The sequence below is a fragment of the Amblyomma maculatum genome, chromosome 1, assembly GCF_055883805.1.
Source record: "Amblyomma maculatum isolate TAMU_Amacu chromosome 1, ASM5588380v1, whole genome shotgun sequence".
Lineage (NCBI taxonomy): Eukaryota > Metazoa > Arthropoda > Arachnida > Ixodida > Ixodidae > Amblyomma > Amblyomma maculatum.
Window position 1 is genome coordinate 28,044,195 of NC_139344.1, and position 26,999 is coordinate 28,071,193.

General features: G+C 46.5%; 1 protein-coding gene across 1 annotated transcript in view; it reads left to right on the forward strand.

The window, feature by feature from the left end:
- The first annotated feature begins 219 nt into the window (after positions 1–219).
- LOC146202003 (O-acyltransferase like protein-like) overlaps positions 220–26,999 on the forward strand; it is a 54,309-nt gene continuing 27,529 nt past the window's right edge. Inside the window, exons 1-8 of the mRNA XM_084587894.1 lie at positions 220–804; positions 5,132–5,340; positions 8,217–8,337; positions 8,681–8,774; positions 18,859–18,947; positions 19,393–19,575; positions 20,153–20,246; positions 21,075–21,173. Of these exons, the coding sequence (XP_084444020.1) occupies positions 390–804; positions 5,132–5,340; positions 8,217–8,337; positions 8,681–8,774; positions 18,859–18,947; positions 19,393–19,575; positions 20,153–20,246; positions 21,075–21,173 (1,304 nt within the window). The 5' untranslated portion in view covers positions 220–389. The remainder of the gene's footprint in view (positions 805–5,131; positions 5,341–8,216; positions 8,338–8,680; positions 8,775–18,858; positions 18,948–19,392; positions 19,576–20,152; positions 20,247–21,074; positions 21,174–26,999) is intronic.

Here is a 26,999-nt window from a genome sequence, read left to right on the forward strand (position 1 = left end):
CAGCGATTTGCAGGCAATGGGCTCTGCGTCGGCGCCTTACGTGGGTCTCAGCTCGTATCCCTTCCCTTCGACCGCGGTAGCCTGTGTGTGTCGGTCACTCTCCGACGCGTGACGCTGCCGGCAGGGTGCGATACGCCCGCCCTTGAAACTGTCTGACGTCAGCTGGGGTCAAGGCGCCAGCAGGCAAACCGGTTGGTGACCTCTGTGTCGGTATTACGTTTATCGGTGTCTCCTTGCCTGCGATGGCTATCGCGCTTCTTCTTTCGCCTTGATGGCCGTGGCAGATCGGTTGCGGAGAGAGCGATTTTTCCGGAGATGCAAAAGCCGTGATCAGGCGAGATAGGGCGCCAATAAAAGGCTCTAGCAATGACCGGGCGCGCCTATGAACCATGAGGTTGTTAGTAGTGCTGCTCGCATTCGTGCCGCTCCTGTACGCCGAAAATGGCCTCACGGAGGCTGTCTCCGGCGGCAGCACTACACTCAAGCCCATGATGGAAACCACGCGGGAGACCACCACAGAAACGACAACAGAGACAACGACTGAGAGCACGACCACAGAGTGGACCACGGAGTCGACGACTGAGTCAACGACCGAGACTACTCCTTTCGGCTTCACCGATGCTCCCGAGTCCACGACGTTGGACTTCGAGGAAGCCATCGACGGTTTCGTGAAAGACTTATCCAAGCGGATAGGACCGTTCGCCTCTGTCATCCTCTCGGACGAAAACATCACCGAAGAATGCTCCGGTGCTCTGCTCAAGGTGATGCTTGGACTACGTAGCAAGTCTCCATGGGCTCTTTTGAGTAAGTGGCAGATCTTTGAGTTAGTCTGTTACGCCATCATTTAGCAAGAACGGTTCCCTAACTGACTTGACAAGTTAGGGAAGAGGCCATGTTAATAGGCTCTTGCCGCCGAAGTGATGTTGACCCATGACATGCGGTGATCTGTCGATGGCCCTGCTGCTAACGTACATGGTCAACGGATAAATCGCATGACAAATACTGATTTGTTCATACGCTACTCGAACACCGCGCTCTTCGTTTGTGAGGCTTTATTTAGGCTTTCACATCAGTTGCCTTGCTTTGTATCTCCCTACACTATAGATACCTTTTCTTCTCCGTTGAGATACTCTTCCGTGATCCGAATGAAGCCTGGGAAACTCCTGTGCAAGCACCCGCGGGTTCCTGTGTACAAAGTTTCCCTGGCTTCGTTTTCTGAGCCATGATGCAACACCTATTCGACATATTTAACATGGCGGTGACGCACTCGCGTGGACGTATGCCGGATTGCCGAACTTTTGCATACTTACAGGGGAATGTGCGCGCTTGCATGGCCGAACACGTGCCTCTACAGGTATGCAGATGCACTCGGTATACGTTCGCGCGCGTGCGTTGCCACTTTGATAAAATATCTTGTTAATTACAAAGCTAGCTAATCGTTTCAGGTATTCGCTCTGTCTTCGTCATACGCAGATTTTTTGGAGGCGATGTCCTGCACTAACCTGTGCCACTTAGGGTTGCTAAACCTTACATAGCGTAACACATTTAAACACCATTTTTTTAAGAGCCAAGCGGTATTTGTCGATACTAGAATATCATGCCGTGGATTTAACCTCTTCATAATAACCAGTGCATAAAATGTTCCCTTGCACAGACGATTAAGAAGGCAATACCCTGATGTGTTTGAACAGTGCGTTCGTGGGAAAACATGTAGAATGGGTGATTAAAAAAGAAAAACATTTTCCCAGGCCTGGCTTCTCGCCTGACTAGTCTTCAAACAGCACGGCAAAGAGGTTCGGGGAAGCTTTTTATATATGCAGTTTTCCTGATTTTTTTTTTCTCTATTTTCTTTAGTTTGCCATTACCACGCACGTGTATAACATATCACATGCCAAGAGTTTCGTGGGGAAAATCTAAAGATCTTCATGTTAATTTTTAATAAAAAATATTGGGATAAATGATGAGATCAACTTCTAATACAGTAGATGCGAAAGTTGATACGGTTACAGATTGGAACCAGAGAGAGCCTGATAGAACTGCGCACGCCAGTCTGGTTTGCTTCTTTTAGTCAAAAGGGCAGTGCGCATTCAATATGCAAGCTTGAATAATTTTCGGCGCCATAGCTGTCGCTCCAATTCGGCCAGGTCAGCACTTAAAGACAACATCTCCTTATTTTGCCCGGCGTCACAGTGGTTTCTAACGGCAATATTCCGACCGGAGAGACGAATAAATGGGCCGTTTACTTATTACCCTAGTCTTCACTAAGCTCCGGGTATCACACAGTAATTATTACAATGGGCAAATTCAAGCTATATGCCACTACTCTGTGAATTCGATCAAGCGGAGGCGTTAATACCGCCTCTAGAAGTAAGGCGATATTGAATTGGGGCAAATAGGCACGAACAGCCTAAGATTTAAAAGCCACCGCATGTTTCGGCAAGCTTCTTTCAGGTATTAAGTGAGCCGTTCTCTACATGCGGCCTTGTCGAATGCCGTTGTCGGCACCACCGCCCTGTCAGTCACGCGGCGTGCACACGATGACGCGACGACAGAAATTCCTAGGCGGGCGAGACGTGCACCTGCTGGTCGTAATGTTCAAAAGAGTGCGGGTGCCTCGAGTGTCGACATGTTGCGTCACCGAGGGGAGGCAGCAACTTTCATTAACTGCCTACACGTAATGCAGAATATGCGCGACGCATGTTCGCGGTTTCATAGAAACAAAAATAAATATCATGGATTGAACTGGAATTAGTCCGGTACATTGGATATGCGAAACGGCCCGACTAAGAAAAGTGTGCACGAGAGTTTCGAACTCTCAGCACTGTCAATTCTTTACGCAACGGAAATTTAAAACTTACGGCTTAAGTGCACACCTGAGCACAGCTACTTCTTAAATACCTTAATACTTGATAACGAGAAAATGTTTTGTACCCGATAGCAGTAATTTTATCTCATATTTCACTATGTTTACACAAATACTGCAAAGCGCCTAAGATAAATGTTCACAGGACACGCACTGCCACGAGTTTAGGCTTGACGTGATGCACGCCATGAAGGATGGCTGCATTCTTATTCTGTAAAACAACACCAGTGTGAACTCCGGACGTGCGCTGCCGTCGATACTACGCACGTGGTTCGATTCCGCATTGTACGCGCTTAAAATACCCCTCGTATAAGCGTACGGTCAGCTAGAAAAAAAAAAAAGACAAATCTTTGCTTGCTCTTCTAGTTGAGCAAAAACTCTACCATTTTTTTACCCTGCCAGATTGCAAGAACAGACTGATGAGCGCTCGCCATGCATGAAGTGTCATGCGTTCGAGCTGTTCCAAGACTTGCGGTACTGAAACTTAAACTGAAAGCTTCGGAGGTAAGAAGTAATGGAAACGAAAAAAAAAAACAGTACATGTTTCTCGATTTAATTACGTAGAGTGACGGTGAAGATAAAGATACCATGACATTTAGTGCAAGCGTGATGAAAATGCAATTGCTTTTTTTATAAGGCAGCAAGTGGGTCGATGATCGCCATTAATCCTGTCGGCTGCCTGTAATCCTGTTCTGTCTCTCCATCAAGGAAGCTTAAGAAAATTGAGTTGCAAGGTGTTCGTTATAGAGATAAGGCCGCAGAGAAAGCAGGTACTTCACGGAAGCAAATTCGTTTGTCCATCACTATGAACACAAATTCCTGTGCATGGCTGCTGGAATCATAAACGCTCAGCGACTTCATTATAAAGTGGGCAAGTCGCCAAAAGCAACTAAAGCACCGGCTGGTCTCAGTAGTTGCTCTTTTAAGGCGCACAGTAATATTAAACGAGCTTCACTTCAACAGAGAGTGTGCTTCCAGGACAATGTTGCAGTAATAATAAGCTGAATAGCAGCTTACGAAAAAAAAAAAAAAAAGGTAGGCGCTATAAATGCAGTTTTTCTGACGAAGAAGAAAAAAGAAACGACTTGCACTGTATAAAAAAAAAAATATAAAACACATTTTCTTCGTATCTTTTCTTTTCAAATGTTTCTTCATACTTACACCTTTCACGTTTGCGGCGAGGGGTACATACACCGTCATCCTCGCAACGCAAGGCCGTTTGAAGTTTCTCAAACTGCCTCGGCGACATGCATAAATAAGGCTCCTGGAGATATTTAGTTTTGACTTGTACTGCTGAAATGAGGACAAATTAATGCCGTAATTGTCAGCGCATAAGCATGCAGGAGCGCTGTTCCTGGAATGCGGCATCAGAGTGGGATTCACCGGTCGATATGATCAATTCATTTGTTGCAACGTAGTGCGAACATACCTCAGTAATTCGTGCGAATATGGCTGCGCATACACGTTGAGAGGTTTATGTTATACATGCACAAAAAGCACTGTATATTTATCTATTTTGCATATATGTTCGGGCTACCTTTCTCCTTTACTATTGTCACATTGGCAATGAAATTAAATCATTTCGTGAAATTATTCTCTCGGCGAAAATCAAGCTGAGCGAGTTCAGCATACCGTCACCACGCGCGAAAAAATGAAACACGCATGTATAGGTGAGCTCTAGAAAAGAGTCTGACTTCACACGTGCCGACGCCGGCGCTGAAAAAAAAATGAAGTGGCCAAGAATTTTATTACATAGGAGCCTCAGTCTTGCTGACAGGGATGAGATATCTAGCTTAAGGCTCATAGTGGATCACCGGACACCTGCCTACTGAAAATCAATCTTTTAGCCTTACTTTGAGTTGTGTCCCTTCTTGTGTCCCAGGAAACTTCAGGAAAGAAATTCTCTCTGAGCATATCAATCTGAACCTTGCTGCATGCTTTATACAAAAATAAGGGCCCCTGTTCTAAACCTTGGCACGAGATGACTCTTATGCGACAACAGGTTCGGCGTAGATACAACCTAGCTAGAACAGATTTTACACCACGGAGGACTCGCACCACTAGGTGAAAAGCTTCGCAGATATTATGAGCTCCTAGAAACAACAAATTTACCCCAATTTTGTTGACAGAATCCTCCCTGTCGGGATATGCAACGCATAATCTTGCGAGAAAGCGTTCGACTGCCTCCGAAATGAATGACGCTACTCCGGGGCCCGCTCGCGATGGGACAACTTGGTGTCCTTACACGTTTGTCTTCCTGTCTCGCAGTGCTGGATGCTAATGCCCGGCCTGCCTCGGGAACACTGAACGGTGCAACGGGATCGTACGGCGACTACGAGGAGTGTCTGGATGTGCGCCACCAGCCTTCGAACGGGGACGCAGCCATTTACGGCCAGTACTGCACGCTCTTCATGACTCTTCCTGCGGGCTTTGCTCGCAAGTCGGCGCAGAGGATGCAGAAGGACGGTTACTTTTTGGTGAGTCTTTCCACGCGCCGCTGCAGAGGCTCGTTTAGATCTCCCATGTTGCGGAAACGAGCTATAAACTTATTTAGAATTAATGTAAAAATCGTAAATGCCGTGCGGTATATGCTGCTAAGAAACATACGCCGCATAATCGACGTGAATGAGAAGCAACGGTTTATAGAACAAGTGTAGCTCATCGTGATTCGCTTTCTCTACACACGCCGTGAAAAAACGATACGGAACTGCATCCACCGCAGGACAGCGTGCACCTAACATGACACGTCAAATCAGGCCACGTCCCAGATGGCGCGGAGATCGCTCTGCTTTTGGGGCAAACATAGTGTTCACTGTATTAAGGGGATTTCTCGGAATAAGTTACAAACACGGGCACTGCTGAAAGCTTGATCAAGTTCGAGCATCGACTTTGAAAATAAAGTACACGAGCAAGACGGAGATCTGCGATCCCTCTTTAAAAGGTATTTTTTTTTTTTGCATGTTTAGAAACCTACCAGATTCTTCCTAGGCAGTGAGGTTGATCAAAATCTTTGTGTGGGCTAGTCAATTGTTCATGTTAAGTAAAAGTAGAAGAATAGTAGAAAAAAAAAAAGGAACAGAAGAGGAAGACTCTCTTCTGTCCCTATTTTTTTGCGCTGCTCCTACTTTTACAGTGAAGTTCAACTCGTTTCTGTATCTCTACCATTCCGAATATCTGGAGCGTCAGGGATCACCAGAGAATTCATTTAATTTATCTAAGAATGTGCAGTACCAAGGTGCTAATACGAGGGCAAGGGGCAACAACAATCCCCACGACTTGGAAACAGCGGTGAAGGGTGGCAGCGCAAATTAACAATTAAATTTAATGCGTAGGGGGTAAAGTTTTGAACGTATTGCGAGGACTATTAACCCGCTATTATCTGCATACCATAAGCAGATGACCCATTTTTATAATGCTCGAAGCGTTGTTGCTTAATGGTCCTTGATGCCAGACAAATGGGCGCAGTGAACGGCCCGTGAAATGCATGATCCAGGAAGAGGCCCTACAAAGTTAGCTCTCCCGTTAATGACAGCAATGCATTCTGTGTTGAGCCTGTTATTAACCATTGCTGCAAACGGTTTTTCCTCTCACTGTTCAAACATCCGCTGGCCTTGTACAAAAAGCATTCATTTTTAACGTCGAAAACGCGATTTTCGCTGCGTAAAACGCTTGAAAGCCTTTACCAAGCGTTTTCCGCACTTAGTACGCATTCAATGAATTTCCTTTAAGGGAAGTATCCATAATAGATGAACCAATCACTTTCATTATTTCGCCTAATATATTCGCACTAGTCTGCTCCGAGTGCAGGCCACAACTGCTTGCCTGTAGCGAGTGATTCAATTATATACGTTATTTGTGATTTCTAATTGCACGCATGTTACACCATGGACACAATTTTCTTTTTTATTTATCGACACCTGATGCGGTATATTTTTTCCTACCCTACAGAGAGGCGGAAGACTCCTCAGAGCGAACGATTCTCTTTTGTGCGCGCGCGCGCGCGCGCGCGCGCGCGCGCGCGCGCGTGTGTGTGTGTGTGTGTGTGTGTGTGTGTGTGTGTGTGTGTGTGTGTGTGTGTGTGTGTGTGTGTGTGTGTGTGTGTGTGTGTGTGTGTGTGTGTGTGTGTGTGTGTGTGTGTGTGTGTGTGTGTGTGTGTGTGTGTGTGTGTGTGTGTGTGTGTGTGTGTGTGTGTGTGTGTGTGTGTGTGTGTGTGTGTGTGTGTGTGTGTGTGTGTGTGTGTGTGTGTGTGTGTGTGTGTGTGTGTGTGTGTGTGTGTGTGTGTGTGTGTGTGTGTGTGTGTGTGTGTGTGTGTGTGTGTGTGTGTGTGTGTGTGTGTGTGTGTGTGTGTGTGTGTGTGTGTGTGTGTGTGTGTGTGTGTGTGTGTGTGTGTGTGTGTGTGTGTGTGTGTGTGTGTGTGTGTGTGTGTGTGTGTGTGTGTGTGTGTGTGTGTGTGTGTGTGTGTGTGTGTGTGTGTGTGTGTGTGTGTGTGTGTGTGTGTGTGTGTGTGTGTGTGTGTGTGTGTGTGTGTGTGTGTGTGTGTGTGTGTGTGTGTGTGTGTGTGTGTGTGTGTGTGTGTGTGTGTGTGTGTGTGTGTGTGTGTGTGTGTGTGTGTGTGTGTGTGTGTGTGTGTGTGTGTGTGTGTGTGTGTGTGTGTGTGTGTGTGTGTGTGTGTGTGTGTGTGTGTGTGTGTGTGTGTGTGTGTGTGTGTGTGTGTGTGTGTGTGTGTGTGTGTGTGTGTGTGTGTGTGTGTGTGTGTGTGTGTGTGTGTGTGTGTGTGTGTGTGTGTGTGTGTGTGTGTGTGTGTGTGTGTGTGTGTGTGTGTGTGTGTGTGTGTGTGTGTGTGTGTGTGTGTGTGTGTGTGTGTGTGTGTGTGTGTGTGTGTGTGTGTGTGTGTGTGTGTGTGTGTGTGTGTGTGTGTGTGTGTGTGTGTGTGTGTGTGTGTGTGTGTGTGTGTGTGTGTGTGTGTGTGTGTGTGTGTGTGTGTGTGTGTGTGTGTGTGTGTGTGTGTGTGTGTGTGTGTGTGTGTGTGTGTGTGTGTGTGTGTGTGTGTGTGTGTGTGTGTGTGTGTGTGTGTGTGTGTGTGTGTGTGTGTGTGTGTGTGTGTGTGTGTGTGTGTGTGTGTGTGTGTGTGTGTGTGTGTGTGTGTGTGTGTGTGTGTGTGTGTGTGTGTGTGTGTGTGTGTGTGTGTGTGTGTGTGTGTGTGTGTGTGTGTGTGTGTGTGTGTGTGTGTGTGTGTGTGTGTGCGTGTGTGTGTGTGTGTGTATCCGTTAATTTCACAGGGTGGATGTGCACGGGAGGTAGGATGAGTACATTGCGGTCCTTTCCACTCAGCCTGCGTTATTTCTGATTGCAGGGACGACGAGCGCCAGATTTTTTCTCGTCAGATGAACGCAGTTATTTCAAGGGTCAGAGGCTCGGCCTGTGCCTGCCGCAGCTGTGCACAGTCGATGACGTACGACGAATGATCAGTCTCGGTAAGTAGAACCTCTAATGCTTGCAATATCAATGAAATATGTAACTGCCTCGCAGATCATATATATGCACACGACTCTAGTAAAGAGCACCTGAATTCAAGAAAAAAAAATGTTGAGAAATGTCCTCCCATGAGGTGTAATGCTTGCGCTTCATTCTTGTCAAACAATTAAAAAAAAAGCATTTCCGAAAAAAAAAAGAGAGAGAGAGAAAGGTCTCAGATTGCAACCTTTGTCACCATTACATTTTTTCCCCCGCATGCCTGCACATATCATAATGACTTGGCTTTTTGTTATAAAAAAAAAATTCTCATTTCTTTCTCTTTTTTTTTTTTTTTGTACGTAGCACTCGACCAATACGGCTTCAAGCACCACGTCTCCGGCTGCGACTCCATTCTGAACCCAGAAAGAGGATGGAACCCGATACGAATTGGCATGGTGTAAGTAATGAAGTCATAATCACCCCGCGTGCCCATGCAATTACAAGGTTGTTAACATTTCGTCATGCTCTGGGTGGACGGTTGTTTGCTTCAGTCGTAACATTTAGGTTCTCGCCTCTTTCCTCATGAGAATCACATAGACCTAGCTAAGGTCGCACGGTTGCCAGCTGTCCCGAGCCACACGCTAATTGAGCCGCGTAGTTTAGTCAAATAAAGCAGATTGTCCCATTCGACGTTGCACACTTTTCCTTTCCCCTCCCGAAGGAGACAGACGACAGACAAGAGAGCAAAGTTGCTTTTGTCGAAATGGACAAGATAGAGGTACCCTCTATCATGCCCATTTCGATAAAATCAACTTTGCTCGTCTTATAGATTCTCTATGGCTTGAAGCGGCCAGCTGATTCTTCCCCTCAGGAAAAAAAAAAAAAAAGAGAAGTACGTCCGAGACACCAACAATAGTCAAATTTCACTTCTATTCAGTTTGATGTTTTGTTTTCAATTAACGTCAACATTTGAGAAATTATCTCTGTGACGTCGACGAGAGAAACTAGGCAGAAGATGAAGTACTGACCACTCTCATTGTCTTGTTTCTCTCAGTCACCAAAAATGAGAAACCTGTCGCGTGTGATTAGTTTTTACAAGTTATCATGCACTATGCCTCCTTCCTTCACTTCCCTGTCTTGGTAGTAAGGAAAAAGTTTGGACGGTTCCAATAGAGGAGGATATTTAAACCGCGAACGAAGTTCTGAGCACTGTCAGTTCTGGCTCTCGCACGTACTCTGCAGCTCCTCTGGAGCTGGAGTGGGTAGTGCTTGTTGTGTGAGCATAGCTGCTCACTGAGCAGAACTTACCGAAGCTTATTATTTTTTCCATTGCTGAAACTCCGTGAGGCCTTTCAGTTCCGCTACAGTGTGAAATGCGAGTATAGGGCGTTATCCGAAATCATATACAAACACCGCTGTTATATTTACACGACTGCCGTCGATTAAGGCAGAATGTAACGGGCCACCCACACATTATGTAAAGAAGCTTTTTTATTTTTTTTTTCTGCATACGACATACGTCCGCATTCAAAATTAAACCAAACCCGTCAGAATACTTATGATACTTTTAAAATACTTAAATGTAAACCGATGATTTGAAGTACGTGCCTATGAATCAGCATCAGCAACTGCTTGGTTACACTCACGTCGCTATGAAGTCCGTTTTTTTTTTTTACATTATTTTTAATTTTGTGGGAACGGTGAGATATTGTAAGGTACTGTTATGACCATATTGATGATAAAAGTATAACCTTCCGGTTCATAGCAAAACTTTGTGTTCATAAAAAATTTCCCTTCGAAAAAAAAAAATGTGCTTGATCAGAATTTCTCTCTATATGTATAGATAATGTCCGGAAAATTATATTCTTACATGGCAAAATAACCTATCCTTGGACCGCATAATAATAGCCCCGTAAGACAGCATTGTACGTGGTGCGATTGTTACCTCTAAGATGTGTAAACAAAACGTATTATCGAAATTATAATGTAAGGTCATTGCGTAGCTGAGCAGTGTACTCATAACAACAAAAGATAAGCGACCTTGTTCTTTATGTTACGCTGCCACTTTGCTTGTCATGCCTATATAAGGACTGTCGGATATCTCGGCGCACCTTGAGCTGATTCTGCTTTCAACGATAAAATCTTTGGGTTAAAGCGAGTTCATGACCCACATTCGGACGTCCGCCTTGTTTTGCCAAGATGTTGCGATGCCAACAAACGCTCAGCACTCCGGCGTAGCCATGACCGAGAACGCTGGCTGGCACTAGCGCGGTCGTTGCCCAAGAACCGCTCCAGCACAACCGGCCGTCCTTGACAGCGCACACATCGCAGCCAGGCTGTTCCTGCTTCCCCGCTGCCTCAGAAAAAGGGTTGCAGCCGCTCTTATCTTTCGTGTGCCGCTTGCATTAGCTAACGCTAGCCAAGAGTTTGATTCGGTGGGTGGTCGACTCGTGTACTCGCATTTCTGCGAAGCGGAACTACTGCCATTTGTTTTGGCGTCGAACCATATCATGTAATCACGGTTTTCACGTAACTCTTGAGCCTTGACTCTGTGACTAATATATGGCACGGGAGCCGGTTGCTGACTCTGTCTTGCGGATGAATTCGTTCTTATCGGCGGCGAGATTATGAAGTTGCACACGTCCTGAGTCAAAAATACATGAACTACCAGGTCAGCTGTTAATCCGAGCAGGAACGGCCTGGCAGCACAAGTGGCACTCATAAGCTCCCCAATGGTGGGAATGAGAGTCTCCCTCATTCGCAAAGAATTTGGAGAACTGTAAAATCGAAACAAACCTCACTGCACACCGCAAGAGTAAACACAATAGCTCGGGAATTTAAAAATTAAGAATGCTAGATTTCCAAACAAAAAGCAAGTGAAAAAAAAAAACAATTTTGCATTATCTCTTTTCTTGCCGCTGGGGCAAATCGTGTAATCGGAAGCAGTTTATAAAACTGGAGTTCTAGCGCGTTAGCGGAAGAAGTGTCAAGTACTTCATCTTCAAAACGATTCAGCACAGAGTCATCGGGCTAATTAAACTAATTAAGTTGTAGTAAAATGTTCTCGTTTAAAAAAATATGTAGGTGCACAAGAGTCTCAATATGAATTTCTTTTATGTAACACGGCAAGAAGGGTTAAAAAAGATCATGTACCTTCTCCGGCTTGCTTATTTTCTTTATACAAGAGCATGAAACAAACGCCTCTAATGAAATGAACACGCGAACATACTCGCTGTAACAATTTTATTATTTTTTATATTAGAAATTGAAACCGCACAATTCTTTAGTGTAGTATATTCTACGGCGCTGAGCTCTCAGAGCTTCTAATACGAGTTGCTGTACCAGCTTAACCAGGAGGAACAACAGAGCTCTGCAGTGGGGTTGCAGTGCAAGTGTCTACCAAATGTGATTTTAAAAATAAAAATAAAAAGGACAGCAACACTTGATCACTTGTTCTTGCAAACGCAAGCGCTAGGGGACAAGAGGCAAATGTGAGGGTAGGTGGAAAAAATGCTGCGACTGTGCTAAAAAAGTGTTTGTTTTTTGTTTTTGTTTTTTTACGTCAAACTTCAGTTTGGTTTGGTTTGCTCTAAAATATTTTGTCTCGCAGTGATTCAGGCTATGAGAGATACCATAAAAGGGGGCTCCGGAAAATTAGACTAACTGTGGTTCTTCAGAGTGCACTGACATCGCGCGGTACACGGGCGCTTTTGTTCCTCCTGATTCAAAGAACGGCCACCGGCAGCGGTGATCAAACCAGCAGTCGGAGCCACAGAGAAATAACTTAAGTTGCTGACATTCTAATGGAAATTAAGAAGAAGAAATGGGCATGGGCAAGGCATGTAGTGCGGAGAGAGGATAACCGATGGTCGCTTAGGGTGACTGTCGTGACGCTGGGGCTATGTCGACCCGGCCTTCACTTGGTAGCGTGCAGAGACTCGGGGTTGAAGAAGGACTGAATCTTCGAAGTTGGTGAAATATGTACAAGCAGGTTTAATGGCACTTTGAGAAACTTATTTACAAGATTATTTACACGAAAAAGAAGGGTACATCAGTAAAATGGCAAGCGTTAAGAGTTCATAGCGAGAAGCGACTGGATGAGCCGTTTACCCATGGCCCAGAGCGACATTTCGTGCTCTGCAGCGTCCTTAAAACCCCCTATGTCCAGCCCCTCTCTGAAGATGCTGACCAACCAAATCCAGGGCACGCCCCTCAGGTATCGGCATCCAATCGAACACATCACTGCACTGATGGTCTGAAGCACTGACTGGTCCGGCATTCATTCGTTGGGCGTGATCACTTGTTGGCGGGAAAAGCTTGGGAACGGCGAGGAGAGGAGGTACATTTCTATTCTTCAGCAAAGAAACCACAGGCTGGTTCTGACAAGTGGTTTTACTTCTCAGAAACCCGAGTGCACGTGGCGCCGCATCCGCTCCCAGCATTGTCCGTTTTCGACAATTGCAAATCTTTCCTGCATTCCTGGGAAATCACTTAATGGCTGTATGCGTCATGCTCCTTTCTTGTCCTGCACGTCAGCGGACATGTCACTCTGTCGTCTCCTTTGGAAAGTAGACATTCCTCACTGGACGATAGGGCTTCTCGACTGGAAGGGTGAACAAAAGAAAGCACTTCCTGCTATTTCCCGCAGGGGGACGTTTCTTTGTGTTTTTCCAGACGTTCTCTTGACAGGGTCAATTTGGCATTTGCAGGTTGTCCACAAAGCAAAACAGGCTTACAAAACAGGATTCCTGGAAACAGGCTCACTTAGAGCCATTGGACCATCACCACATATTCACAATACTTTTCCATGCCCACAGGCGAACAATAGAGCGCGCAAATGCGGATGCACGGTCGTAACAGCCTCCTCCCCCGCCAGAAGAGTCACGGAGGGCAGCAGTCGCCGCTGCTGCATGAAGAGACGACTTAATGGCCTGCACGTGAACGCTTGAAGCTCGCTGTTGCTTGTCGCGTTGTCTTGATTGTTGTAGGCCAAATTGCTCGAGCTGTCTGAAACTCAACCACATGTCGAAGCAAGCACTCGGCTCCCGTCTGAAGAGACCAAGTTAAAAGAAAACTGCCATTGTTGTTCGAGAAAAGCCCACTCTCAAGACGTTCAGGACCCACGTATTCCTAGAAAACCAAACGTGCTGCTTTACATAGCCACACATATACAAGCGCACGAAAAAAAAAAAAAAAAAAAAAACCTGATTATCAATTTGGATACATGGTGAGGAACATCTCGGACCACTTAGAAAGAGCGGCTAAGCGCGTCCGCATTCCCATTTAACTTCCCCTTTTTGTATCTTATTTCAAAATTGTACTGCTGTAAAATCAAGCTCCACCTAAGAAGGCGACTGTTCTTCGATGTTGCAGTTTGCAGCCAAGCCAGGGGACAATGGTCCGTCTCTACGGTGAATTTGGCCCCTCCAAGATAGCACTGCAATTTTTGAATGGCCCATACAATGCAAGCGCATTCTTTCTCTGACGCGCAATAAGCCCTCTCTCTAGAACTCAGTTTTCTGCTCAAGTAGAGCACGGGGTGCTCATTACCGTCGTCATCTCTCTGGCAGAGAACAGCACCTAACCCTCGATCACTGGCATCACACTGGACCGTGAATTCTCGGCCATAGTCTGGAGCTCGCAATACCAGACGGCTAATCAGCACAGCCTTCAGGTTTACGAAGGAGGCTTCCTTTTGTTCGTCCCAGACTACATTTGTCGGTTCTGTCTTGCGGAGAGCGTCGGTCAGAGGGCTAGCCAAAGCTGAATAGTTAGGGATGTAGTGATTGTAGTACCCAGTCAGACCTAGGAATGCTCGAATTTCCGTCTTCGTGCTCGGCCGCGGATAGTCTGCTACCGCAGAAATCTTAATCTCGCTGGGTTTCCTGAAACCTTGACCTACATTGTGACCCAAGTAGTCCACGGTCGCCCTTGCCAGGCAACATTTCTCGGCCTTTACGGTTAGTCCAGCTTGACGCAAAAGGCTCAGTACAGCTCTTAGATGTACCATATGGTCCGCCCATGAGTCGGAAAAAACCGCAATGTCATCTAAATAAGGCACCGCGAATGTTTCACACCCATTTAACACCCTATCCATGAGTCGGGAAAAACAAAATGGAGCATTTTTGAGCCCGAAACTCATCATTGTTGGCTGATAGCTGCCCGTCGGAGTGACGAAAGCCGCGTATCTGCTGGCGCGTTCAGTGAGCGGTACTTGCCAGTATCCTCGAGTAAGGTCCAGCGTAGTCACATATGCCGCTCTACTGACCTGTTCTACTCTCTCCTCAATATTCGGAATAGGATACACTTGATCCCTGGTGAGAGAATTTAGCTTTCGGTAGTCTACCACAGGCCTAGGGTCTTTACCTGGAGCTTCTACCAAGATCATAGGCGAAGCATAATCGCTTTCTGAGGGTTTTATTACTCCCAATTCCAGCATGCGAGTTACTTCCCTATCCAGAATTTCTCTTTGCCTTGGAGAGAATCGATAGCACCTTGATCGCACTGGCACGTCTGAAGTCAGCTCAATATCGTGCTCAGTCAAATCAGTCCTGCCTGGCCTGTCCACGAAGCAGGCCTCAAACTCTGTTATTATTTCGCCCAGATCGGACAGCTGGGATTTCTTTAGTTCTCCTCTCTGCTCCGTCTTTTTGTGAAGCTCCTGAGCGTTGCTTCCTTTTCCGCTGAGGCAAATCAAGTTATCCCCAATCTCCTCAGGAAGGTTTAACGTTAGATTTACCATGGTTTCCCTCTGCTCATAGGGCTTCATAAGATTGCAATGATAAATGCGCACTGCTTTACGCCTATCGGGGATTTTCACTGCGTAGTTAGTGTCAGAAAGCTTTGCAACGACTTCAGCAGGTCCTTCCCACTGTACTTCGAGCTTATTCTTGGGATCATTGGCTTGCTCCATAGTTAAGTCCTCTCGGGTTCCACTTAAAAGTCTCGTGAGATTACTAGACACTGGCGGCAAGATGTTACTCTCAAGAACGTCCTCATTCCGCGTCTCATCAAGCTCACTTTCAAGTTGACTTATCTGAGATGCCTCGCTCTCAAACTTTTCTGACCCGCTATTTTCCACATAGACCACTGTTTTAACTGCCGTTTCCTCCGCTGTGGAATTTTCTGGTATGAGCAGTGTAGCTAGTTCTCGCGCCTTTGAACGTGTTAATGCTTGCACAACACTGTCTCCGAAAAGGATGCCCCTCTTTCGCAGTAGCATGTCCGATTTGTTGGAAAACAAATACGGATAGCACTTAGGCAGCTTTTCTGAAACGGCAGCCTCGGTTGTTAACTCGCCGAAAGGGCCCTCGATGACCACGTTCGCGATTGGCAAGCACACACTCTGTTCCTCCACTACCTGGCGGATCCACGCACACTGTCCTGTATAGTCGGAAGGCGACACATACGCCGGATGGACAACATCCATCGTTGCGGCCGAATCGCGCAGTACCTTGCAAGGCTTCCCGTTGACTACTAGGTCATGCAGGTAGGGTTCTAAAAGCTGCATATTTTCATCGCAGTCACTGACATACGAGAAAGCAATCTTTTCTTTCCGGCAGTTGACGGCAATGTGACCCTGCTCATTACACCTAAAGCATGTGAGCGGCTTCCTAGCCTCAAGCTTATTCTTTGTGTTCTGCGCGTTGGTCACTTCCCCACCTTTCTCACTACCGTCCTTTCTAGGGCGTTTGCCTGAAGAAGCCTTCCTTTCTTCGTTTGCAAATCTAGCAAAGTGCCTTTTCTGACGGTTATTCACACTCGACTTGGAATTGCGGGGCCTAACCACTACTGGGTTGCTGAATTGTCGGCGCGAAGCATAGTCCTCAATGAGTTCGGCAGCTTCAGTTGCCGACTTAATGTCGCCTCGGTCCTGTAACCAATTTCTTTCTTTTTCTGGGAGGCAGTTATAAAACTGCTCCAAAAGAATTCGCTCGACTACAGCATCCCTCTCACTGTAGGAATCAGTGCTCTTTAGCCACTCGCCCAAATTAACTCTTAAATTGTACAGGAATTCAGGGTAACTCTCGTCCCTGGACTTAGTAGCGTTCCGAAAACGTTGTCTGAACGCCTCGGCGCTAAGCCTATACTTTCTCAAAAGGCAAGCTTTGACCTTCTCGTAGTTGTCCGCGTCCTCCTTGCTTAGCCGCGCGACAACCTCCGCTGCCTCGCAGGGCAGAACCGTCAATAATCTCTGAGACCAAGTGTCTCGCTGGAAGGACAGTTTTTCGCAAGTTCGCTCAAAGTTAGCCAGGTACAGACCGATATCCCCTGATATCACATATGGCTGCATGTACTTTGACATCTTGAAATCTGTCTCCTTGTTGAGAAGAGGTACCGCTAGCTGGGGACAATCGCCCGACCTCTTGCTCAACTCTAGTTCTAATTTCCGGAGCTCAATTTCTAGCTCCAGCCTTTCTGCTTCTCTTTCAATTTCAATTTCTCGCTCTTTCTGCTGTCCGAGCTGTTCCTCCTTTTTTTGTTCGATGAGGTTCCATGCTTCACTGAGCTCCTCATCATCGGCTCCCAAATCAGTGATTGCCTTTATAATCAAGGGTTTTCGTGCCAAACCACTTGTATCAATTCCCAATTCCTCACACAATAGCAACAGGTCCGGTTTCTGCAGCTTTTGTAGGTCCATGATCGCTCCGAGTGTCGGCTACTTCCAAAACAACAGTGCAAACTACCAAACCTAAAGGCGTTTCAACACTTTTTACCAGTTCTAAAATCTAACCCTGTTCTAGAACCTGGTCCACATCAGAAGAAAAGCCAAGCACTCACCCACACATGCGATCGATGTTCCGAGCTGCCCTCTTGTTGGCCGATTGTTGCTCCTGCTTGTTGCTTGAGATGCCACCTCCGATCACAAGATGTTGTGGCTTGTAGATTCTGATCCACCTCGAATCACCAGATGTTGTAGCTTGTAGATCCAGATCCCACCTCCAGTCATCAGATGTTGTGGCTTGTAGATTCAGATCCCAACGCTGGTCACCAGTTGTCGTGACGCTGGGGCTATGTCGACCCGGCCTTCACTTGGTAGCGTGCAGAGACTCGGGGTTGAAGAAGGACTGAATCTTCGAAGTTGGTGAAATATGTACAAGCAGGTTTAATGGCACTTTGAGAAACTTATTTACAAGATTATTTACACGAAAAAGAAGGGTACATCAGTAAAATGGCAAGCGTTAAGAGTTCATAGCGAGAAGCGACTGGATGAGCCGTTTACCCAGGGCCCAGAGCGACATTTCGTGCTCTGCAGCGTCCTTAAAACCCCCTATGTCCAGCCCCTCTCTGAAGATGCTGACCAACCAAATCCAGGGCACGCCCCTCAGGTATCGGCATCCAATCGAACACATCACTGCACTGATGGTCTGAAGCACTGACTGGTCCGGCATTCATTCGTTGGGCGTGATCACTTGTTGGCGGGAAAAGCTTGGGAACGGCGAGGAGAGGAGGTACATTTCTATTCTTCAGCAAAGAAACCACCGGCTGGTTCTGACAAGTGGTTTTACTTCTCAGAAACCCGAGTGCACGTGGCGCCGCATCCGCTCCCAGCATTGTCCGTTTTCGACAATTGCAAATCTTTCCTGCATTCCTGGGAAATCACTTAATGGCTGTATGCGTCATGCTCCTTTCTTGTCCTGCACGTCAGCGGACATGTCACTCTGTCGTCTCCTTTGGAAAGTAGACATTCCTCACTGGACGATAGGGCTTCTCGACTGGAAGGGTGAACAAAAGAAAGCACTTCCTGCTATTTCCCGCAGGGGGACGTTTCTTTGTGTTTTTCCAGACGTTCTCTTGACAGGGTCAATTTGGCATTTGCAGGTTGTCCACAAAGCAAAACAGGCTTACAAAACAGGATTCCTGGAAACAGGCTCACTTAGAGCCATTGGACCATCACCACATATTCACAATACTTTTCCATGCCCACAGGCGAACAATAGAGCGCGCAAATGCGGATGCACGGTCGTAACAGTGACAAACAGGATTCCAAGGGAAGGAAAGCGTAGCAGGGGGCGGCAGAAAGTTAGGTGGGCGGATGAGGTTAAGAAGTTCGCAGGGGTCAAGTGGATCCAGCTAGCACAGAACCGGGTTAATTGGAGAAATATGGGAGAGGCCTTCGCCCTGCAGTGGGTATAGTGAGGCTGATGATGAGATGATGATAGTTATCATCTTCCATGCACAGGCTGCAAGTAAAAGGCGTGTTTTAATCAATCGTATGGATGCGCGAGGTAAAGTAATTTCATTCGCAACTTTGCGATTCAGTGCTGAATCAATTTACCGTAATGTCCATATATGAGGTTTACTTTTTCCTGCAATCATTGCTAAATGTTTTGAAGTTAAGAATCATTTGTAATCATGATTCCGTAAAATAACGTTCTGCTCGGCCAGAACATTTAATTAAAAGGTTGCGACACGCCCTTTCCCGTAAATCGTTTTCACTTCTGCAAGCGCTACCTATAGAGGAGGCTGTAGAAATTGTATCGCTCATGAAGCGTTCGTATATATGCGTGTGCTGAGTCTGGGTGTCCTGTTCCATGCAGGTCTCTCGCGTCGGTGCTTGCCTTCCTGGTGGTTGTGGCCTCTATCCTCGACCTGTACCTGAAGGATGACAGCCGGGCTCGTTCCGAAGGTGGGTGGCGAGTATTTTTGGTTGCGGTATTCTATGCCATTTTCACGCACAATAACAAGTGCATTTCTTCCGAAAGAAACTTCCTTAGTGGCGTCTACAACAGTGCAAAAATGTGACTCAGGTTTAGTTACCAGCATTAACCCTACACAATTAATTGCCAGTCAACGTTCAGGTATAGAGAAGCTGGAACTGGAATCATTCTCGGCATTAATTACACGAAATTCCTGAAAATGCAGCGACCTATTGATGTGATATTGCGGTTCCTATCGAGTTTCTAGATACAGAAGCTTTTTTTGCGTAGATAGTAAACTAGATCGAAGTAAATCTTTATAACGCTAAGAACTTGTTAAAAAAAGATTCAATAAGTTATCTTTCCGTCCAACTTCTTGACTTCGGCTGGATGATTTGTCACGTGCTCATGGGTGGAATTGCACGGTCTATGCAGCTTCTCCGTGGAAGTTCCTTATGGCCTTTTCCGCCACAATAAACACACGAAAGCTCCTCAGCTGCGACTTCAAAGAAGGTTCGGACAACCAGATTTTGGCCAGTTTTGCCGGCATCAAGGTGATCAGCACAACGTGGGTCATTCTTGGACACACGTACTTCATCGTGGACATCAGCGCTCTCCGTAAGCGAACCAGCTCTTCCTTACAAAACTAGAACATCTACAATTTCTAGTTTCAACGACTGCCACGCAATATTTGCTCTTCGGAACATGCTGTCGTCCGAGACGTACAATGAGAATTTCACCTAGAGTTTGATTATGCGTATCAGCAGTAACGTTGGGTTACGACATTTCTAGAGCAGGGAAGATAGTTACTGATAAAACAGTAAACACGTGCAATGAACGGGAGAAAATTTGAACCCAGAACACCATCCAGGGTTTCCACACAAGGTGCTGTTGCCCTCTCGACCAAATGTTGCCCTGTGCTCTGAGTTTCCATTGCTGTTGTATTTTGTGCTTGCTGTCATGTATTATTCTTTCGAGGAATAAAGATAGGAGGTGGGGAACGGACACTGCCTTCCAGAAGCGAGGCTCCAAATGCACTCGCATTATAGTTACTTTTGACGTTTCCTCGCCAGTGATGTTTACAGCGTTACCGAACAAAGACTACTTATGCGTCACGCTGACGTCGTGGGGAATAGTGCGACTGTCTGTTCCGCCGGAGATAAACGTGACGCCGTTTGTCTTCGCACTTGCGCAGGAAGCTACTTCAAGGTGATTGATGCTACCGAAGAACTCTTCTTCACTCTTGTCGGAAATGCATTCCCCAGTATCGCAACATTCTTCTTCATAGGGTGAGTAATCAAGAGCGCGCAGTGTTATTGGTAGAGATGGGATATGTTCCCAAAGTATGAAAATCAAAGGAAATCATGGCATCACCCGGCTGGCACTCTGCACTCTAACTGCGAACCGGGGAAGCTGTGGTCGCTATATCGCAAGTCACTTGAAACTGGAGCTGTTCCCGAAGAATGAAAAAAAAAAAAAAAAAAAAAAAAAAAGAAAAAAAAAAAGCTTTGGTTGTGCTCATTCACAAGAATGGCCCGAAGTATATAGCAGTCAATTATAAGCCGATTTCTCTCTTCTGTATATCTTGCGAGATAGTTGAACACATTGCATATAGTAACATGGTGAAACATTTTGAAGCTATTAATGTTTTTGTTCCAGAACTAACACGGGTTGGGCGCGCAGGTGTCTCATGTATACACCCAGTTAAATAGAGCTTTTTCCATGGCCTTTCCACTGCGACTGACAATAGATTGCGAGCCGATGAAATATTCATAGACTTCAGAAAAGCATTCGATTCTGCCTCACATGAATTATTAAAGAACAAATTATCTGCCCTTAGCATTGATCAAAATATTTGGAAATTTATTGTAGATTACGTTGATAACAGAAAAGAATGCGTCAAAACGAATGCGTCGTAAAGGAGATGGCTGTGGTAACTATGATGACACTAAAGGAGAGCCAGGTTGATCCCGTGAATACAATTGCACGTATCATTGAGCTGCCAATGAAGTGACGTTCAACAATTTTACTCAGCCTGTTAACTAACAGCTCCAGTCAGTTACACGCACAAATCGTTCCCAATATTAGAGCTTTTCTTTTATGCCCCTCCTGTGCAGTGGATTCCTTCTGGCCTTCAACGTGTTGAAACGGATGAAGAACCTGAAGGGCCATTACCTTGTTGTCCTGTGGATCATGCTGATTCGTCGCTACATTCGGTAAGATCATAATGTTTGAACCAAATTCATGTGCGATGTGATGTTGAAAAAAGCCTAAAGTGCTGACCACTGGCGAACAATTTGACACTGTTCACAACCTTCAAAGTGGAATGTCATTTGAAGCTCCATATTAGACTGTTTATTCTGCGTTAAAAGCAAGCGCCGGTTACATAGTGTTCTTCTCAGAAAGCGTAGATAGCGTGCTCATATGTCGCGACGATCGCCATTTGGTAGCTTTTAAGCAAGAATGTGAATTACTTAGCGACGCACAATTTCGGAACGTTGATTCTACATCACTAGCAAGGGCTACGTTACAGCGCAGTTTTCATCTAAGGGGCTGATATCATGGCAACTTATATGCAGGGACTCGAGTAATATTCAACTATCATTCAACGAACGTGGACGCTAATACTTCACAGAGAAGAGTGGTCAGTTGGGCTTGTTGGTTTAGGATCATGGTGGAAACCATGCCGAAACAGGACGAAGCAAGATCAGCGCCTGTGTTGTGTTCTTGCTTCGTCCTGTGCCAGCGCTGTTGCCGCCATGAGCTAACACTACAGTTAACCGGCAATAAGGAAATAGGACGCATAACTCAGCGCCCCAAGTACCGGCGAGGCCTAGTGTATTTATCTATAATAATCAAAGGCCAGGGGTATGGGACATAGAGGAAATAAATTAATCACAGCGATCTGCACGAACCTAAAACCATACGACTTCTTATGCACTCCACCGGGAACACTTCGCCTGAAACACTTATTTAGTTTAAAGCCTGCGTAGCGACGTTAATTCAACTTAATAAGTCTTCCCAGTTACAAGTGGAAAAATTAGCGAATTAAGCAGGGTCTAAGCATCCGGCGCCTCCTTTCCGAGAAAAAAAAAAAAAAAAAGAAAGCCGGCTCTCGAGCCCTCTTGAGCTAATTTCCCGGTCCAAATTGCGTTCCTTCCTTCCCAACTACTTGCACGGTAAGAGACAGGAATCCATTCAGTTACGAGCGCTCACTGCGCTTCAGGCACCACGCGCAGAATGCTTCCTTTCTCAGTTTCAGCGGGGCTGCATTTTTAACGAGGCTGACAGACGCACCAGTGGCTTAAGCTCTTCTTTAGACTCAACACTTCGGTTTTGTCATTGTTTGTCGAGCGCTGAGAACACAGAGGGTGCGGAAACACGCGCGCGGAAACAGAACAAGCCGTGACGCGGCGCCCCCCTGCGCCATGTTTAACCAGGAAATTCAATTCTGTTAAAGCTGACTCGTGCTGCTCTCAAAGCGTGTTCGGAGAGACCTTGATGAGTTATCTGAGCTTACTAGCTCCCAAGTACGCACGGACGCACGCACATACAAAACATTTTCAGACAAAGTCCAAGTTGACGCCCAGAAAAAGGCTAAGCCGTTAGGAAGCTGAAATAAGAAGCTGCTTCGGGCTGTCGTGCAGTCGCTCTTGTTTAGTTTTTTTTTTCTTCTTCTTCTTCTCGGGAGCTCTATTTGCGCTCGCGCACAGAAGTTCAGTTCTAACTTGGGCTAATCGCTTTAGTCTACTGAGTATAGCAATTCTTCGTGGCGCCGAGGCCTCCGGTTATACAACTCAGATCGGGTTGCCTGTATAAACTGTCACCCATCCAGACACTGAGGCTAGATCGTTGCCGACGATGACGAGTTATCGTTCTTATCGGAGCCACTGTCCTTGCCAGCCACCTTCGCCTCCATTGGAGGCGTCCGTGACGGCTGCGGCCCACATTTAGGTCACGCCGATCTGCGATGAAAAGTCCGATAGGTGCGCGTGACCGCGGGACTCGTTTTGCATTACCATCGCCGAAAGGAAGAGAAAATAGCTCCCTGTGCTAAGCCTCTGGCTACTTTTCGCTGTCCGGAAACAACTAATAATGTGTCCCTGCAGAAGGTCGCAGCGAGATAAAACTTTCCGTCTTTAGGTTATCAATTGTTATGGTTAGAAACAAGTAAAAAAAAAAAAGCGAAGGGGCAGCTCCCCTCAGTAGAAGCCTTCAAACTGATGGCACCAACCTAAAGGTCCATGTAAGTGGCTAGAGGTAAATGTTCACCCTTCTTGTGTCGTAACCAGCAATGAGACATTATAGAAGAGGAGTGTAATAGTGTAGGATAAAAGGCTTCTTTTTGTGTGTGTATCAGTGCACGTTAAAGAACCCCAGGTGGTCGAAATTTCCGGAGTTCTCCCCTACGGCGTCTCTCACAGCCTGAGTCGCTTTGGGACGTTAAACTTCACAAACCAACCAACTATAAAATGTTTTTTTTTTTTTTTTGTTCATAGCTAAAACACAAAAAAAGCATGTCTATTTTCTGAAAGTAGGGAGCGGGAGTGATGAAAAGGGTGCCAAAGTTCTGCGCTTTTAATTCAGACGTTAGTATTTACATGCCAGAGCTATATATATAAATGAACGATGGTCGACGCAGTGCAATACAACACCGGTACAATACAGCTGCGCACGGCCGTACATTTACTCGGCTGAACTTTTGGAAGCTGGAGGATCGTCCGACCTAAACCATGCAGCCCATTTTTACAAAGCTCGTTAAGCACCCTAGCTGCCTTCAGATATTGGACGGTTGCTTCCAACGGTACGCTGGCGTTCCTGTGAAGTTTATCAAGGTAAGCATCTTAGTTTTCTGCCAAGTGACCTAAATATCAGTAGTCGGACCAACTTCTAGCTGTCGATTGGAGCGATTCCAGAAAAAAAGAATCACAAACAAAATACGTTGTCTCTGCTCCCCTCCCCTCCTTTCGAAAGATAAAAACCGGTAAGGAAGGCAGTGTGGATACCGAGGCGGATTTTAGCGTTTATGGAGTTTATACGTAACGCGACGACGAGCTGCAAACGACATTTCAAACGGTTCGATACAGCATGCAGCTAGGAGGCTGCTCTTAACACGTTCCACTCCATTAGCGCGCGCACGCTTTGCAAAGAGCCGCATACACACTGCTTAGCTCCGGGTACAACTTCGCGAATAGGCAAGATTTCTAAGACGCGTGTTTATTACGCTCAAGAAGCCCGACTGCTAAGGTGGTGGTAAAAAATCGGAACTCATACACGCTCGAAGAATGGGATCAGAGTGGAACTCGTGGGGGTGCCGTCAATCACCGCTTCCGGCTGCCAGCGAGAGCTGATCGCTAATTCTTGCACGACTTTTGTTCCCGGCGTGTATGGACCCCTGCGACTCTCGTCGGAAGCAAGCAGACAAAAAAAAAAAGTAATGAAAGCAGTGCATGTGACGCGCGCGCCATTTTCGCGCCTTTTATGTAGCGAGAAGTGCTATGAACAAACTAGACTGGAGCAGCGCGCGGGCACCTCCTTCCCGGGGACCCTCGGCTGACACTTGAGGCTGCAGATGGCGGCTCGATCATGTTAGTCCGGCGACAGCCGCCACCAAGTCCCGCCCACCTGCTGCCGATGCCCCTTTCGCTTTCTTTGACCCTGGCGTCTCGTGCTTGCTCCGAAAAGCGGCTCCGGTGACTGGGGTCACTGAACGCCTGTCGCGAACTCGGCTTAAGGGCGGTAAGGGCCAAAGTGCGAAGCTCGCGAATGAAAAAGTTTCTTTCGTGCTTTCGTTCGAAAGGGATAAGAAGGCGACGCGCGTCGACATACCATTTCTAAAACAGCTATTAAAAAAAAAACATTATAAAATAAATGATCTAATTGAGAAAGTTGCATTCTACTGCCTTAAGTACTGTAGGGATGAATGATTGAGTCTCCAAGAATTTCTACATGGCAACCACTTTGCGTCCTCCATTAGCTTCTCAGCACGTATGCTGCAGACAAAAGTGTAGTGTTGCAGGCTTAAACGCTGCGGCAATTGCCAAGCAAAGCAATGAGCACAAAATTTGCAAATATCTTCAACATTCAAACAATAGCGTTATGAGCAGCTTGAAAATTCGTTGCTGAAAAAAAAAAAATGGGGGAACGTGGTAGAAAATATACCTCGCAGAGTCCGCTTAACGTTGTAATATAGTCAATGGGCACCTGTAAGGCAAAGACTGGCGATAGCATTCCTCTCAATCCCCGTTCAACGCAAATTCCAAATTGCCGCTTTACTTTTTGAAGTTTTTGCGAGTGTCGTTTAGCATGAGATACTTGCCCGAAGGTTTTGATCCGCGAGAATGGAACATAACCTTTCGCGAAAATCTCCAGCGTCTGTTGCGAGACTCTTCTTGCAATGTTTTGCAGTCTCACGTGGCCTGTATCGTCCTGTGCACGGAGATGAAGTGGGCGCTGATGCCTCATAAGGATCTTAGTCTGGGCTAGTCGGCTCATAGCTTTTAAAGAAGACAACGCACAAGAACCGCACACTGACACAACACACAGCGCCCGTCCCGTCTTATGTGTCGTCTTCTTCTCGTGTCCGGTTTCTTTGCGCTGTGTTAATTTTTAAAGGCCTCATAAGTTTCCCTGAGAGGCATTCGCCGCGCTCCACCGCACTGGCTTGAAAAACTGGAGAGGAAGTTGAGCTTGAATAGTTTGACGCAGGTTGTGCCCTACTCTTTCTGTACCGTGATTTTCACGGGGACTGCCTTGCTCCTGAAGCTAGTTTGTCGAAGCCACGGGTTGTTTGGAAAAACAAATCATTTTTTTCTTTAGAATGGCAAAAGCTATCTATAAAACTATACCATGAGTCGCTATAACCGCATTTGCAGTAAGGCTTCGTCTCACCCGGTGCGTGCTAACTCTTCAGTGGGCAATGTAAAGTTTGCATGCGCGATAATGGACGAGGTTGGATTACTTAGCATAATTCGACGGACAATCACTTTTCCATAACCAATTCATACCTTTCAAAAGAAAGTTAATCGATTTATCTATTCCTTGAGACTATGACACTTGCCCTTATAATATCCGCGCGCACCTTGAGGCTGTTGTGGAAACTACGAGGCAGGTCGGTTGCAAAGTGAACACTCGTTCTTCTGAAATTATCACACCGCAAACCGTAACTTTCAATAAAGCTCCCTGCATGGTAAAAATAAATTAACCAGTGTCAATACGTGCGTCATAACCTGTTGCAAAGTTAAGCGCCCGTGCAAGCGCTTGCAGTCCAGAACGCGATAACCGTTAACTAAGAGCAGTGCAGCTACCGCGTCGAGGTCTCATATGCTATGCGCTGTAGTGCATTCTGTTTCCTTTTTTTTCTTTTTTCGTTTTCGAAAGAGCAGTGCGCGTGACGCGCGCAAAGCTATCGTCCCACCTCTTTCCATCACCTACGGGTTTGTTGCTGCTTTTACCGAATCTGCGAGCGGACAGCGTCCCTGCAGCTTGTGCTGTTATTAAACCTCACCGAAGGGGTGAACACACGCCCGCGGATGGCTGATGGGACATAAACCTCGACTACTCGTTTCGTTTGCAGGCTGCATAGAGCCACGGTCGCGGAGTCGCCTCGTAACCGTTTATCTCGCTAAGGTGATCTGCATTTTTATTCCGCTGACGTCAATTATAAGTGAATGGATAAAGATCGGGGGGGACAGGTGGGGGGGGGGGGGGGATGTGCGAATCACTCGCGGGCACTGAGTCTGCGCAGCGAAGCGTACGGCGCGGTTGCGAGGCATGTGTAACAGATTAACAACGCCCTGCTTGCTGCACGCAGCTCGACACATGCACCGTCGCGTCGTCGGGAGGCCAGCTGCGCGCGCTGTTTGGGGCGACTGGCGATAGCGCCGCTATGCGCCCGGCAAGGACGTCCTCCCGCCTTCTCCCCGCTTCCGTGATCGGTATCGAACGAAAACTGATTGCGAGACGTGGTCGCGGGATAACCTCTCTTTCTTCGGCGCATTCGACCAAGTGCCGCGCCGTTATTCACGGCGATGAGAGAGCAG